Here is a 15,546-nt window from a genome sequence, read left to right on the forward strand (position 1 = left end):
CTATACTTTAAGTTCAACGTTTCACCTCCTTTCATAACGTATATCTTGTCAATGACATTATATGAAACACCACAGCAACAATGTCGGGTTCTATTTCTTTGATGTTTATATCGTCTGCCTCTGTCAAAAGTTTCAATAGTTCTTTCAAAACTTCATGAGGTGCAATGACATATGAGTTCACTTTTACAGGGTTGTGTTCGACCAAGTTTAACATTATACCCAAAGCTTGACAAATCTTCTCCTGAGTTTTAAGTTTGTCTTTAAGTTGTTGGTAGTCGTTTCGAATATCTGCAACAGAACTTAAGTCTCTGCTAACTTCAGGATATGTTGGTTGTTCTTTTACAGGAACTATTGTTATACCATCTTCGTCTTCGTATGGTTTCCCCACTTCAACATCTCTCTTCTTTGACATTGACAACAACACTTTGACTGTTTGTTTGAGTTGGTGAATTTAACTTCACATCTGCCACCGCCATTAAACCTTTTGAAACACTTACGCTTCTATTTTTCGGAAATGACATTTTACTTAGAATAAAAAGATGGACGTATTGAGTATCTCTTCGAATTGAAGCAGAACAAAGTTTACACACACAAACAATACAAATACATTGACAGAATAGTTCTTTATACAAACAATGGAAAATGTTATAGAATAGCAGTCTTTGCTGAACCAAAATATTTTCATAAAGCAAAGAAAGTTGGTATAACTGAAATGGTGAAAGTTCTTGAAGCAGACAAAAATATAACAACAAAACTGACGATATTTCTAAAGGTAAGTTTTTAATACAATATTATGTCAAAACTGGCGTACTGTCAATATTTGACGGAGAGAAGTCAGTTCAAGAACAACTTACTGACCTGCTGCCAAAATCTGCTCGATGGAAGCTGTCGTTATGCCAATCTGAGGAGCCCCAGCAGGTTTCATCGAACGAATCTTCAAAAGAGCATCTTCCGTGAAAAGTGCTATTGGTTTTGTAAACTTCTTTGCTCTTTCATCTGGACCGTCTCTGTCACCAGTATATTGTATTTGAACTGTACCAACAGTTGAAATACCACCCATAAAGTCTTCTGAGTCAGCAAATGGAATGCCAAGCCAAAAGTTTGAACGGTCTCCATTTGTATATTGAGTTTTTTGACCTCCTGTATGAGTCCATACTTTCACATATGGCATAATAGAACTTTGCATTTCAGGGTTAATGGTTGTTGTGAAGTTGTTGTTAAAGTTCATAGCATCTAATGTCAAGTTGTATGACCTCATATCCTCAACTGTAGAATATTCTTCTCTTGGATAATATTTGCCATCTATGTTTATATGATATTTAATACCAGGGTTGTAGAAACAAGAATAGTCATTTATAGTTCGTCTGAACAGTACAAACATAGTATCTGCATGTTTCATTGCAGTTGTTAAAGCAATATCTGTTCTTGCACCTGGGTCAGCACTTTGGTTTCCAACTTCACCTGCAAAGTCTTTGACAGATATTTGGTGTATAGGGAACATAAGTGGAACTGCAATATATTTGGCAGCTAAAGCATTTGAAATATCTGGGTCCAACATATAGACTGCAAGTCTGCTTTCTATTCTCTTGCATTCAAATTTTTCGCATGTGAACTTAACTGGGTCCCAAGCATCTCCAGCAGCATTGAAATAATAGTTTACTTCAGTGTTGAGGTTTGAGAAACCAAAGTCTAAGTCAACTTTGTTTTGCAAAAGTCGGCGAATGACATTTTATTTGTTCCCACTACTTCTGTAAGAGTGAATGGGTCTTGTGTTGGTGCAATGACTAAGTTATTTTTGCTTGGAGTAAGTTCGATAGAAATTTTTCCTGCCCAGTTTGGCAAGTATCTTAAAAACCTGAAGATGAGGAAAGATGACAAAGGAACTCTAAGTTTCAGTTTTACTTTGGTTACTGCTGCTGCAGTTTGTCCAGAAAGGTTAACATAAACTCCTGGAACGTTAGGGTCAAGTCTTCTTATTTTCTCAATAGTTGCATACTGGTCTGTTTGTTCTCTAGCTTGTGGTTGTACTGAGTTTCTCAAAGCGAACCATTCATAGTTTGCCCATGTTACTGTTTGAACTAAGTCAGAGTTAGAATATATCTTATATCCCATGAAAACTTCTGGAGCATATTGGTATCCGACATAGAAAATTCCATTGCAACCTTTCTTGTCAGACAACTTGGCAGAAGGTTTTATTTCAATGTCTTGTTCCACGTATAAGAAAGAGTTGTCAATAGAAATTATATGAAACCTGTCGCAAGCAATATCTACTGTTGTTGAAGAACCTTCTCCAAACTCACCTACGTTTCCATAAGAAACAGCAGTTGTATATTCGTAAGTTCCAGGAACTATTTCTGACCTTCTAATGGCATTGTCGCATTCGTTATACCATTCGGAAACATTTCCATTCATAGCATCCAAAACTGTTGGCGTTATATTCTGAGCGGCGTACATTTCATATGAGTAAAAATATAGAATAGTTGGATTTATATGTCATAATAGAACCCACGTGGACCAAGCTTTACTTTCTTCCTGACTGAGTTTTTAACTCTTCTTTTTCCTTCATTGCCCTCTGCTTGAAGTTGTTGCATCTTTGCATTATGTTCATCTAGTATGTTGCAAATTTCCCATGTCCTTTTTGCCTTTTGGCTCTGGTCGCCCATCTCAGGTAACCTATATCCTAGAAAGAGTTTGTCATAGTCTGTATTTGAGTCTTCGCGTATTGTTTGCATGACTCTTTCCTGAGTTTCCGGTTCAAGCTCTTCAAACAGTGCCTGTCCATATGGAATAAGCTCGTTTCCAAATATATGTTTTTGTAGCCATTCTGGTTTTCTTTCCATGTTACCAACTATATCTTTTGTGAATGGGAAAGCTTTTACCCAATCTTTCAGTCTTGCGTCGTTTATTTCTGTAGTTGGTTTTATTTTGTCAAGGAACATGTTTTTCAATACTAACATTTCATTTGGTACTGTCCATTTGAGTTTTCTTAAATATTCATCCCTTCTCGTTCATTGTCTGCAAAGTAAGTTTTTATGACATTTTGTAAACTTTCGTTTGCAAGGTCATGTACAATAGGTTCTCTTCCTTCTCTCTCCCTAACTTTCTTTCTAAACTCTTCACCAAATATACCATCTCTATGGTTCTGTGTAGTTCTTTGAGATAAATGTTCTAGAACGTCAGGTGTTATATTTCCATCAGCCATGTTCATTTCATACTGGTCCAAAATATCTGCATGTTTCATATCTTTCAATGGCATTAAAGCCGCGCTTGAAAATACCAGCTATATCTGGTTCACCATTGACTTCCATTGCGTCTACAACTTCTTGGAATTGTGGTTGTAAGTTTATGAACCACCTATCCGGATTAGCTTTATGACCCCATCTCATTGTAGTTCCATCGTCTGCAGAAACAAAAGTAGGTTTGTTTCCATCTTGGTTAGGTTCTGAATGAACTTTAAACAATGTTTCATTTCTATATGTTTTCTTGAAATTTAACCTTTTATTTTCACCGAGTTCATCCGAAGATTGAACGTTAAATGCTCGTAAGTAAAAAGGGTTGTTGTATTTGTGTACATTTTTTTCAGTTCTTCCATTCTATGCTGGATATTTTCATCTGATGTTGGAGTCTTTTGTATGTCGGCAAACATTTTTCGATATTCTTCTACTATGTCAGCCGAATTTTTTTTAGACTCTTGGAAATATTCCATATTCTCCGCATACTCTTGTTGAGGGTCAAGATTTTTCGGCTGTTCCAAATCTTCATCTAGTTCTGTGAAGTTAGTTTCCAAAGGAAGGACTTGTTCGTTTCCTTCAGGCTCTTCTAGCTGTTGTTGCTGAACTATTTCTTCCATGTCTGGTTGTATCTGAACTTCTTCCTGTGGAGTTTCTTGTACCTCATCTGCTGGCATTTCATATATTCCGAGACCGTTTTCAACAATTTCCCTATCTACGTCATCCGCATTCATAAGCTTTTGTTCTTTCGTTCCGTCTCTATTTTTTACGCGTTTCATGACGAAAGTTGAATTGTCATTTAGCTCTGACATCAAATATCTCGGAGTAAATTCATCCATGTCATTTGGATGATATGCTATTAAATCATATCCCTTAGCGAGCTTGTATTTTCCAGGTTTGAGATTATATCCGTTTTGGTGCTGAGCCATAAAGCTAAATAGGTTCGGGTCAGTATTTCCATCCTTGAACTTTCAATAGCTTCTTTATATCTGTCACTAAAGTCAACAGTATCTGGGAAACCACACTCTTCTTTAAGCATTTTTAAGAATTCTTGGTTTCCTTGTTCTCTACTTCTTTTATGTCCTTGCTCTGTTTGTGGTTGTTGTTGTGCAGGGTTTTGAACTGTTGGTTGCTGTGCTGGTTGTTGTGTTGGTTGTTGTGTTGGTTGTTGTGTTGGTTTTGGTGCATGCCTGTGTCTGTGTCCATGTGACGATGTAAATGTTCTAGGTAGTCCTGGTGCAGGTGCTTCTCTTGGAGGGTTTGGTGGTATATAAGTTCCACCAGCTGGCACATATGTTCCATCTGCAGCGTAATGTCCTACCTGACTTTTCGTTTTTAAGAAAGCATTTACTAGGTCTGTTTTGGTCTGTTGTAACTCTTTTTCTTGACTTTTCACAACAGTTGCTCTAACGGCGTCATAGGCACTTTGAACTGCCTGTCTCGTTGCTGCATCTGTTATTTTCGTCATATTTTGTGCTACTTCTTTTAACTCTTTGTCGAAACCTTCAGACTTCAGTTTCTTTCCAGATGAGAAGTCGTTCACTTGTTTCACCTTACTATGAAGAGCTTCGAAGGCGTTCTTAAAGTCAGCATTTGTTAAAGCTTCATTTGAACTGTCTTCATCCGCTTGTATTTTTGTCCTTATTGACCCTATGAGTTGGGCTGCTTTAGCGTTGGCTTGGGCATCTAACCAGTCATTGTTAGCTTTTATATATTCTGCGCTTTTCATTGCCTTTTGCATAGCCGCGTCGTTATTTTTACTTTCTTGTGCTAAGTTTTCATACTGTACGGTTTGGTTTTGCAACTGTAAAAGTTTTTCTGCCTTTACATTTGCTTCAACTTCTTTTTTATACTCATCGCTATCCATATATGTCTTCAGGGCTTTTTGTTTTATCTCTTCATCTTTCAGTTTTATATTGAGTAGTATGGTTTTTCAAATTTATGACATCTTGTTCCATTTTTGCTACTTCTGCTGCTTTTTCTGACACTTTTTTCGCATATTCCTCTGTACTTAGTTCTTTCAGTTGTTCTTCTTTCTTCTTTTTCTCTACGTTTAACTCATTTAGTTTCTTTGTGTGTCTGTCATATTCTAGTTTCTTTTCGTTTTCACTTATTTGTTTCTGTATGTCTATGTTTGACTTTTTGACATCTGTTATTTGATTTTTGAGTGAACTCAAATTCATTTGACTTTGAGGGTTATAGCTGTTCCGTCTGCAGCTCCACCATAGCCTGCCATTTTCGCTAAAAGTGCCGCTCTTAAACCTCCACTCTGTGCACCAATAACTCGGTTTAAAAGCATAGGGTTGCTTGACATTTGTTGCAACATAGTGGGGTCATTCATCATTTGTTGTTGCAACTGTTGTTGTGGTGTCAGTTTTACTATTGGATGTTTCAATGCTCTCTTCCTCTTACGTATATTCTTACGTAGCTTACGTGGCATTTTAAGTGAAGTTAAAAAGCGGTTTTTGACAGATGTTTATATGACACTTTTTGTTCAGCACAAAAAACTACTCGGTCAAAGTGTTGTCAGTTTTGTAAAATAACCGTCCTATCTCATTCTATAAGGGGGAAAGGCTTCTCAAAGTATACTTCCTTGGAACGCCTGTAACTTTTCCTGTAGCGACGATAGACCCTTACTTGTCCGGACAAAGTTATACTATTTTGAGTGTTCTACAAAAAAGTCAACAGCGACGACTCTCAAAAACGTTTATAGTTCATTCAATATTTGAGATGGAACGGTTTGCCAACGGTAACTATTAAATAAAATAAAAAAATAGAGGGGGTTACCGTTGACGAAAACGGTTTATTTTAAACTTTTCTATGAGTAGTCCGAAAAAAACAGTTCATTTTTGTCTAATGTACGCGTCTCGAACAGTGAAGCCCAATTCAATAGAATACTATCTCGAAAAACAAGAAGCTGACACTGCTATTCAGTCTTTAATACAGAACCAAGCTCAGGAGAACTCAAAAGACTCCCAATTCAAATCGACATCCAATTCGAAGCAATTAAAACTTGACACGAATGTTTTAAAACCACAGCCCGCACGAACAAATACAGCTCTAAGAATAGACCAAAGAATACCGAACAAAGAGTTGAGGTCAAGATTGAAATTACAATCGGATGAGTATTTTTCCCTTAACAACCAGGGAAATACTCCATATAACCGTATCTACACAAATACCGTTAAAGAAACAATAACGGCATACACAAAACTCTGTCAATTGGTCCCCAACCAGGACCAATTGACGGACATTATATGTTCCTACCTTCCCATATTTGCTGAGTGTGTGGAAGGTAGGACATTGTTACAAGCTTGCTTACGTATGCCACCAAATCTCCGTCAACAATTTGCTCAAATTGTACATGAATTTAAAGCTTTTAACAACGGATACGATGAAGATGAAGTAGCAGATGAATTTGGGGAAGAAAAAACATTTTTCCCCTCATATAATACGCCTGCAACAGTATTTCCTACTAATGAATTTCACAACTATTGTGTCGTTCATTTAATTGTTGTGGATATGCCCACAGGTGAAGACATTCTCAGTGGTGACTTCATCGAAGTCTGTATCAATACAGAATTGGGAGAAGATGAGTTGCACAAATTCTCCTACGTCGAACATATATTCAAACCAGCACACCAACTCTTTATCGAAACTGAAATAACACTCACACAAAATATGTCCATCTCATTTAAATCCAAATCAGGACGTCCATACAGAATTTGGATGAACTACGTCCTCCTCCACTACGCCGACGATGACGAAGAAGAGGAAGAAGAGGAGGAGGAAGAAGAAGAGTCCTCCGAATTCACACCAGAAGACTAACAATTTTCCGAATAAAAACTTCATTTATACTAAACATCTTCGGGGCTAGAAGGGGCGCAGCCCCTGGAAGCCCCACTACCTTTTTTTTTTTTTTTTTTTTTTTTGTTCTTATTTTAATCAAATTTTTCTCACAAACACGACATTTTTTGTAAAGTTCACAATAATGTGGATCATTTTAATCGTCTTAAATACATCGAAATAATAGCCCACAGGATACAAGTAAATTTTTATAAAAGTTGCTCACATTCAATTTTTTAAATATTCAATTAATACAATGTTTCTTGGCTCGTTTTTCTTGTCATCCTTGCTGAACAAGGAGATCAAATATAATAGTGCTAACTATGATTTTTCAAATAATATACTCCATATATTTGGAGATGGCTCAGTTGATGCTGAAGCAACAAAAGAATATAAATCTAAAACAAACGAGGTATATATCAATGAGTCAGTAGAGGAAATTGGCGATTCAGCATTCAAAGACTTCGTCAACCTTCAGAAAGTTGAAATAACTTCAACAATGAAAATAATTAATTCTTATGCGTTTTCTGGATGCAATAATTTAGTAACTATTACAATTCCAGATACAGTTACTGAATTTGGTGATAGCATTCTTGAATGATGCCATAAACTTCAATTAAATACTTTGCCAAGTTCATTAACAACTATTGGAGATGGTTACTTCACAGAATGCATATCGTTAACAGAAATAACAATCCCTCAAAGCCTCCATAGACTGGAAAGTGGAACATTTACAAGTTGTATCAATCTAAAAACAGTAAATTGGCATGATAACATTACATACATTGGCTGGTTCTGCTTCCAGAACTGTACAAGTCTCGTTGTCACAGATTGTCCGAAATATATGAATGAATTAGGTCATAACGCGTTTTGTGGCTGCACATCATTGAAAACAATCACATTATATGATGAAGTCGAGATAATTGATGATTACGCATTTGCAGACTGCACAAACCTTCAAACAATCAATTTTACAAATAATTTGATGACAATTCACAAATATGCGTTTGAAAACTGCAAATCACTGGTTATCACAGAGATTCCTGATAATGTTATTACAATTAGTGAAGGTGTTTTCAAAGGTTGCTCATCAATTACAAAAATTAAAATTTCAGATTAAGTAACAATGTTTTTAGACAGACTTTTCATGGATTGCGTCAACTTAGAATCAATTGAATTCAGTCCAGATTTGATGCATTTAGCTAACAGTGTTTTTGAGAATTGTTTGAAATTAACTTTGGCATTTATACCAGAAAAAGTATCAGGCATTGGTACAAGAGTGTTTTACAACTGCCAGAGTATAACAACAATGTTCTATCCATTAAACAAAGTAGAAACCGAACAATTTTACAATTGTAAATCTCTCAAAAAATTGATTTTGAAAGAACAATTACTTCAAATCAGAGATTACGGTTTTTACGGCTGTGAAAGTTTAGAAAACATTGACATTGATTATCATTTATCTACATTAGGAAAGCATGCGTTTGAAGGCTGTAAATCATTGACATCTGTTAATTTGTCCGGATATATTACATATCTTAATGAATACACATTTAAAGACTGCTATAGTTTAGAAGTTGTTAATATTACTGAAGATGGATTATCAGGAATATATGATGGAGCATTCCAGAACTGTTACAAACTTGTAAGTATTAATCTTCCAACAGAATTAGGAAGATTAGGAGATGCAATTTTTGTAAATTGCACATCACTTAAAAGTTTGATTCTTCCTGATGGATTCGTTCAAATTCCTGAGAGAATGTTTGAAGGATGTTCCAGTTTCTGCGAATTCAACTGGACAAGGCCATTTGATCAAATTTCTTCTCGCGCTTTTGCAGGAACAAACTTTTCATCAATTGTTTTCGAGAATTCATTGAAAGGATTGTATGAAGATGCTTTTGATGACTGCAACAACCTCAAATCAGTAACATTTCCATTCCAAGACATGGAATACACAAGATCTCCATTTTCTAAATGCAAGAATTTAGAAAAAATTGTTTTGGTTGATACAATTCATTTCATAACAACAATTCAAAACAATTTATTCGGAAACTGTCAAAATGTCAAGGAAATTATTGTTGATTCTGTTTATTTGGATGTAATTGAACCATTGGCTTTCGTTAATTGTTTCAATCTTGAATCAGTTTCTTTGACAAGTAAAGCTAAAAATTTGACAGTTCCAAGCGGTTTATTCAATACTTCACTTCATCTTTCTAACCTTAAAATCAACTGTTCTCTTTTGGTTTTAACGGATGAAACATTTAAGAATTCACAAAGTTTAAGTTCTGTCACTTTTTCAGTTGAAGAAATTAGTTTTGGAAAGAGTTTATTCGAAAATTGCAGCTCGTTGAAGAGTTTCGAATTCAATTTCAAGACAGCTGATCTTCCTTCAAAGTTGTTTAACGGTTGTTCATCGTTAAGTGAAGTGAAGTTAAATGGTGAAATCAAAGAAATTGGTGATCATTGTTTCCACAGTTGTGTTTCACTTGAAACAATTAAATTAACAGGAAAACAGCTCAAAATCGGTCCACACTCATTTTGTTCATGCTACAAATTAAATAATGTTAACATTAATTGTGATTCTGTCACTTTTGACAATTATTGTTTCAATCAATGTCAAAAATTGTCAAATTTTGATTTGAATACACAAAATATTTTGTCAATTGGCCAATGCTCATTCTTTAACACACCATTTGACAGTTTACATGTCAAAGGTGATTTGACAAAAATTGGAGAGATGTCATTTAAATCATCTCACATCAAGAACATCGAAATCGAAACAAATAATGATATAATTATTGGCGCTCATTCATTCTGCGAATGTTTAGATTTAGTTTCTGTCAAAATCACTTCTAAATCAATTATTTTTGATGATTATTGCTTCAATCAATGTCAAAAATTGTCAAAGTTAGATTTGACAGAAAGTAAAGTTACTTCAATTGGAAATTACTCCTTCTACAATACATCATCATTAAACATCGATTTGAATTTGAAAGGAGATATTAAATTCATTGGAGAATGCTCATTTAAGTCTTCGATGATTTCCAAATTGATTTTAGATACAACACAAGATTTAGTTGTCTCTAACCATTCATTCTGTTCTTGCATGAACTTAAATGAATTTACAACAAAAGGAAATGTAATTTTGAATTCATTTGCATTCCATAACTGTCAGAAATTGTCACTTTTCAATTGTCTCTCTGTTTTATCTCTTTCTACAGCATCATTTGCAAACTGCTCGATGCTTTCCAAGGTTGTTATAAAGACAAACATCATTCCTGACCATGCTTTCGAAGGCTGTGAAAAATTGTCAGATTTTACTTTCGCAGAAAACGTGACAAAGTTCGGTGATTATTCATTTTATAAGTCAGGAATTGAGAAAGTGAATGTATATAGTTCTATTACAATGTTTGGAAATTATGTTTTCTCTAATTGTGCTAAACTTTCCAGTGTCAAGATTCTTTCAAATCATTCTGACTTTGGAAACTCTGTTTTCGAAAATTCTCAAGAATTGAATGAATTCTATTACTGCGGAAATCAAACATCTGTTCCATCTAATGTTCTCAGTGGATGCTCTAAAGTAACAGCTGTTTATACATCTAGTAGTTTCAAGGATGAAAAGTTTGCAGGAATTGATACAAAACACTCTGATGTTTGCGGAAATGATTCAGACAACCAGAAATCAAAGACAGTTAAAATTGTTGTAATTTCATCAATAGCTTCATTGATTGTAGTGATCATCATTGCTATTGCAATTGTTTTTGCTTGCAAGAGAAGGAAACCATCTTCTGTTGCTCCTTCAACAATTCCACTCCTCACAAACGAGTAGAGATTTTTTATTTTTCATATTATTTAAAAAATAGAATTTTATATTTTATTAATTTTTTATTCTCTGAGCAAAGTACTCAAATGAGTAGGACTTTGCACAATTGATGGAAAACCTCTTATTAAATTTTCTAATTCTCCTTAAAATCCACTAAAGAGTACTCGACTTTGATATTTCAATTCTATTTTCTTACCCAATACCTAGTGGAATCTTACATTTAATAGCTAAAAAAGTGATAAAGAACATAGTAGTACTACTGTTGATTTTCATAATCCGGGTGACTTATTTTATTCATGATTACCAAAGTTTCTTTATATAAACTCCATATGTTTTTATCAAAAGTTTTATTGAAGTTATATCTTCAGATTTTAAATCGAAAAACTATGTTAAATTAAACTAAATAGATTGTATTAAGTTTATTCTTTCTTTGCCATGAATGCTTCGATCTCGTCGATCTCCTTTGGAATGTTGGAGAGGACTCTGCAGCCATCTTCAGTGATGTAGAGGTCATCTTCAATTCTGACACCTCCGACAGTCTTTCTGAGTCTTTCGCAGACTTCTCTGTTGATGTACTTAGACTTGACTGGGTCAGCGAAGGCAGCGTTGTAAGATGGGCGGATGAAGTAGCATCCCGGCTCATCAGTGATGACGACACCCTTCTGGAGAGTTCTGCCGTATCTTACAAATGAAGCATGTGGCTTATCTCCTCTGCAGGAACCGCGTGGCCAACCAGCGATCTCGTGGCAGTCAATGCCCATGCCATGTCCAAGTCCATGTGGGTAGAAGACTGCAAGAGCGCCGGCTTCAACAATTTCATCGACTGTTCCGTTCTGGAATAATCCGATCTTGAGCAAACCAGCAGCCATTACTTTGGCTGATTCGTAGCCAAGGTCTGGCCAGTAAACACCTGGCTTTGCATTAGCAATAACGTATTTGTGGCAATCTAAAACGGCTTGATAAACTCCGCGCTGGTCTTCTGAGAACTTTCCGTTAGCAGGGATTGTACGTGTGTTATCAGCAGCGTAGCAGTTGTATTCGCAGCCAGTATCCATAAGGATAAGCTCGCCATCATCAATAAATTTGTGGTTGTGGTGGTAATGGAGGATAGAACAGTTCTCGCCTGAACAGACAATGGTTGAGAAAGCATAACATCGACAATAGTGGTCGATGTAGTGCTTGGCAAGGTTGGCTTCAACTTGATATTCCCACATCTTTGGATGAACCATCTTGAATGTATCTCTTACGGCCAAGCTGTTGACATCGCAAGCGTACTGGATGAGAACCATCTCATCATCATCCTTGAATTGACGGAGTTCGCCAACAACATCGATGAACTCTTCCTTGTTAAGGAGGGCATCGTAACCTTTAAGAAGGCAGGTCTCTGGGAGTGTATGGATGTTCTTAAGCTTGTATTCTGCGAGGGTTTCCTGAATCTTTGGCATTAATCTGACGTCCTCGAAGCCGTATCTCTTCTTGACATCATCAATGGATGAGAGTTCACCGAACCAAATGATGTACTCCTGTGGAATGTCTGGGTAGAAAAGAATTTCCTTTCCTGTTTCGATATCGAGGAAGTAAGCGCAGTCAGCTTCATTGACACCAGTAAGCCAATAGAAGCATGATTCCTGACGGAAAACTGGTTCGAAATCGCAATGTGCGCGTGTTGGCTCTGGGAAACCGTAAATTAAGACAACACCTTCTAATTTGCGCTTTCTAAGCTCTGCAAGTGTTTTAGCACGGTGGGCTGCAAACATTTCCGGCTTTGGCATCGGGCGATTAGCTCTGTCAATCATTATTTTAAAGTGATTTGATTGTCAAAAAGATCAAATTTCAGAAAAAATTTGTTGATCGTTTGATCGGAAATGAGATTTATTCACCTTTTTTATCTTTTGGGGATACCTATTTATGAGCTATGATATATCAATTTGGGAGATCAAATTTAGAGTGGTCGGATGGAATTGTCACTTCCGAACACTCAAATGGGGCCGATTTTCATGGATCCTATACTAAGTCATGGAAAACATAATAACATGATAGTTCAACAAAATTTGAATTAAAATCCAGCCGAAGCTAACTCAAACGTGAAATAATTTCTTCAGAAAATATTTTCAATGCTATCAAAACGATGAGAATGAGAGATGAACCCCATTATGATCCCCTGAATACATATTTAAGGGATGGATAATATCCGAAATGGGTAAGAGTAGAAAAGTATACATCAAAGATTACATTGATTTCATGTTTCAAATATCAAAACAAGCTAGTATAAGGAATTGCATAAAGAAAAACGAGGGCAGTTGCCTATATATTTACCATTATATCCATCATTGCTCAGCATATTTTTGAAATACTTAATTATTTCTCTGAAACCATATATCAAGCTGTTTATAGAATTTTTGAGAGAAAATAAAAGATATCTCTTAGCAAAACACAACATTTATTGAACTATTTTTTGAATATGTTTCATGACTCTCATTGAAGACCCATAAATTCTTTGTATAGCCATTCATTGTCAAATTAATTAGTTTTTCAAAGAAATATGTGAAATATATTGCGTAAATTTCGGCATTGTTTATAAGTACTCATTCAGTTAAAGAAATTAGATTATCTGGTGAATTTGTGTACGCAAAAATTAAAACAAATTATAATATTCAATGTTATATAATGAGATTCACTGAATAATTAATGATGAAAATTATGTTGGGAAGAATTATTGTTATTAAACATATGGATATGTTAATTAATAACGATCAACTCTGCACGATATCGAACATATGCATGTGACACAGATATTGAACTTCCAGAGTCTTGATGACAACACTCTTTAATTGATAGACATAATAAATAGAAGTAGTCATATGAAAATTTTTATAGTTACACAAATGTAGTCAAATATGAATTAACAAATCAACGATAACAGATGGAAAACAAATTTATCTTGATGAAAATAAGAATGACTATCATTTGTGACAACCAGGATTAGAAATCTAATGTGAATTTGACTGTTTGTGCAGCTTAGACTATTGGGAAACGCAATATTTTTTCTCGGGAAATATTAAAATTCTCGAATAAAAATAAAATGAACTATTTCCTCAAGGATTATTAGAATACCGACAATCAATTAAATATTGAATTTTCATCATCTGATGCCTTTACAATTCTTATAGGCAAGCGTAAAAACGATAAAGTATATTTTGATCAAATGAATTATTTGCATACATACAGACTATTACAATATGATAAGATTTCTTAAAATTAATGAAAAAAGAGTTTTCTGAGAACTTTTGAGAATGGTTTTCAAATTCCATTATTGAAAATATATAGGTATTGTATGAAATTCAAACTCTATATTTATTAAAATTCTAAATTTTTAATAAAATAACTTTTCAGAGGAATATGATTTTGAATGGTTGATTAATAAGTATAAAAATGTCTACGATTTTAAGGAGGGAATTGTTCCTTATGAGGTATACATCATAACTATATACCTCATAAGGAACAATTCCCTCTTGATAGCTGGGAAACTTTCTCTGAATAACTTATCATTTGGAGAAAGTTTCCCAGCTATCTATTAGAAACTAAAGGCTATGAGGCACTAATATATAATCAGTGCCTCATAGCCTTTAGTTTCCTATTAAAAACGAGAAAACTTGTTCGAAATGATAAACAATTTCGAACAAGTTTTCTCATTTTAAGGAGGGAATTGTTCCTTATGAGGTATACATCATAACTATATACCTCATAAGGAACAATTCCCTCTTGATATCCTGGATATTTTTGAATATATTTTTTTAATTAAAGTTCTCAAAAGTATTATCAAAAGTGATTTTTTAAAAATATCTCCAATTAATTAACTAATTAAAAGTATTATATTTTTAAAATTAAATAGTTTTTCAATTTTTTTGAAGGAATTGAGATACTTCCCACGACAATAAAATTGAGAGGTTTACATTATGACTGATCTTAGCATGCAACAATAAAACCAATAACTTTTTAATCGATAGGGCTATCCACAAAATTGAAAAGGAAATTCAAAGGATTTGAAATTACAAAAATCAATCGTATTATACATTCTTAAGATAGAGATTATGGAAATTCTCTAAAATTGAAATTTTGCGATCGTGTATAATTTCTCAAAAATTAATCAAGTAAAAAAGTTCGAAATATATGATTTTCTGAGATAGGAAAAAATAAAGAATTGATTATATGATTTGAATCGTGATATTTGTTTTCTGAACAATTTTCAGATCTGTTTCAATTTTGTGATTGCGATCGCCGGTCATTGTGATCAATTTCGGAATGTATCATTTCTAAATTATATTGTATAGTACACGTTCTTCAACATTTTTTAAAAATTCAAAATGCCCAACATCCAAATCACGCTCGTTAATTATTTATCAAATACATTTGTAGATATCGAATTACCGATCATTAAAATTCAATGCCAACAATTTTAAGAAGAATCGATCAATTCATTTGAATGAATTTATTTGTTTGTACAATCACAACTATCCTGTATTTAATATTATCGACAAAAAAATATTTCCTTTCAAAAGTCTCCGAAAGCATAGAAGTGTTTTAAATCACTTTTAATGACATATTTAATATATACTATTTCTTTACTATTATTTCTACTACAAAAAT

General features: G+C 34.3%; 4 protein-coding genes and 2 pseudogenes across 6 annotated transcripts, besides 1 other annotated feature; 3 read left to right on the forward strand and 3 right to left on the reverse strand.

Moving 5' to 3' along the window:
* Window positions 1-6,089: part of a mobile genetic element that runs on past the window's edge.
* TVAGG3_0498340 lies at window positions 1,219-2,454 on the reverse strand (annotated as a pseudogene). The gene has a single exon. A coding segment is annotated over exon 1 (1,236 nt).
* TVAGG3_0498350 lies at window positions 2,897-5,670 on the reverse strand (annotated as a pseudogene). Its single transcript has one exon. A coding segment is annotated over exon 1 (2,774 nt).
* Window positions 6,090-7,332: 1,243 nt separating the features above from the next.
* On the forward strand, window positions 7,333-7,677 carry TVAGG3_0498360 (ribonuclease inhibitor domain-containing protein; the record flags this gene model as incomplete). Its single annotated transcript, XM_001310342.1, has 1 exon — window positions 7,333-7,677. One exon carries the CDS (start codon window positions 7,333-7,335, stop codon window positions 7,675-7,677), a length of 345 nt encoding a protein of 114 aa, XP_001310343.1.
* A 24-nt stretch (window positions 7,678-7,701) lies between these two features.
* On the forward strand, window positions 7,702-8,196 carry TVAGG3_0498380 (antigen BSP-related family; the record flags this gene model as incomplete). The annotated part of the gene is made up of 1 exon (XM_051236481.1): window positions 7,702-8,196. The coding sequence occupies one exon, from the start codon at window positions 7,702-7,704 to the stop codon at window positions 8,194-8,196; it is 495 nt and encodes a 164-aa protein (XP_051094305.1).
* A 27-nt stretch (window positions 8,197-8,223) lies between these two features.
* TVAGG3_0498370 (antigen BSP-related family) lies at window positions 8,224-10,905 on the forward strand (the record flags this gene model as incomplete). The annotated part of the gene is made up of 1 exon (XM_001310343.1): window positions 8,224-10,905. The coding sequence occupies one exon, from the start codon at window positions 8,224-8,226 to the stop codon at window positions 10,903-10,905; it is 2,682 nt and encodes an 893-aa protein (XP_001310344.1).
* A 400-nt stretch (window positions 10,906-11,305) lies between these two features.
* TVAGG3_0498390 (XAA-PRO dIpeptidase family) lies at window positions 11,306-12,724 on the reverse strand (the record flags this gene model as incomplete). The annotated part of the gene is made up of 1 exon (XM_001310344.2): window positions 11,319-12,695. One exon carries the CDS (start codon window positions 12,693-12,695, stop codon window positions 11,319-11,321), a length of 1,377 nt encoding a protein of 458 aa, XP_001310345.1.
* Between the last annotated feature and the right edge of the window lie 2,822 nt (window positions 12,725-15,546).

The sequence above is a fragment of the Trichomonas vaginalis genome, chromosome II, assembly GCF_026262505.1.
Source record: "Trichomonas vaginalis G3 chromosome II, whole genome shotgun sequence".
Classification (NCBI taxonomy): domain Eukaryota; phylum Parabasalia; order Trichomonadida; family Trichomonadidae; genus Trichomonas; species Trichomonas vaginalis.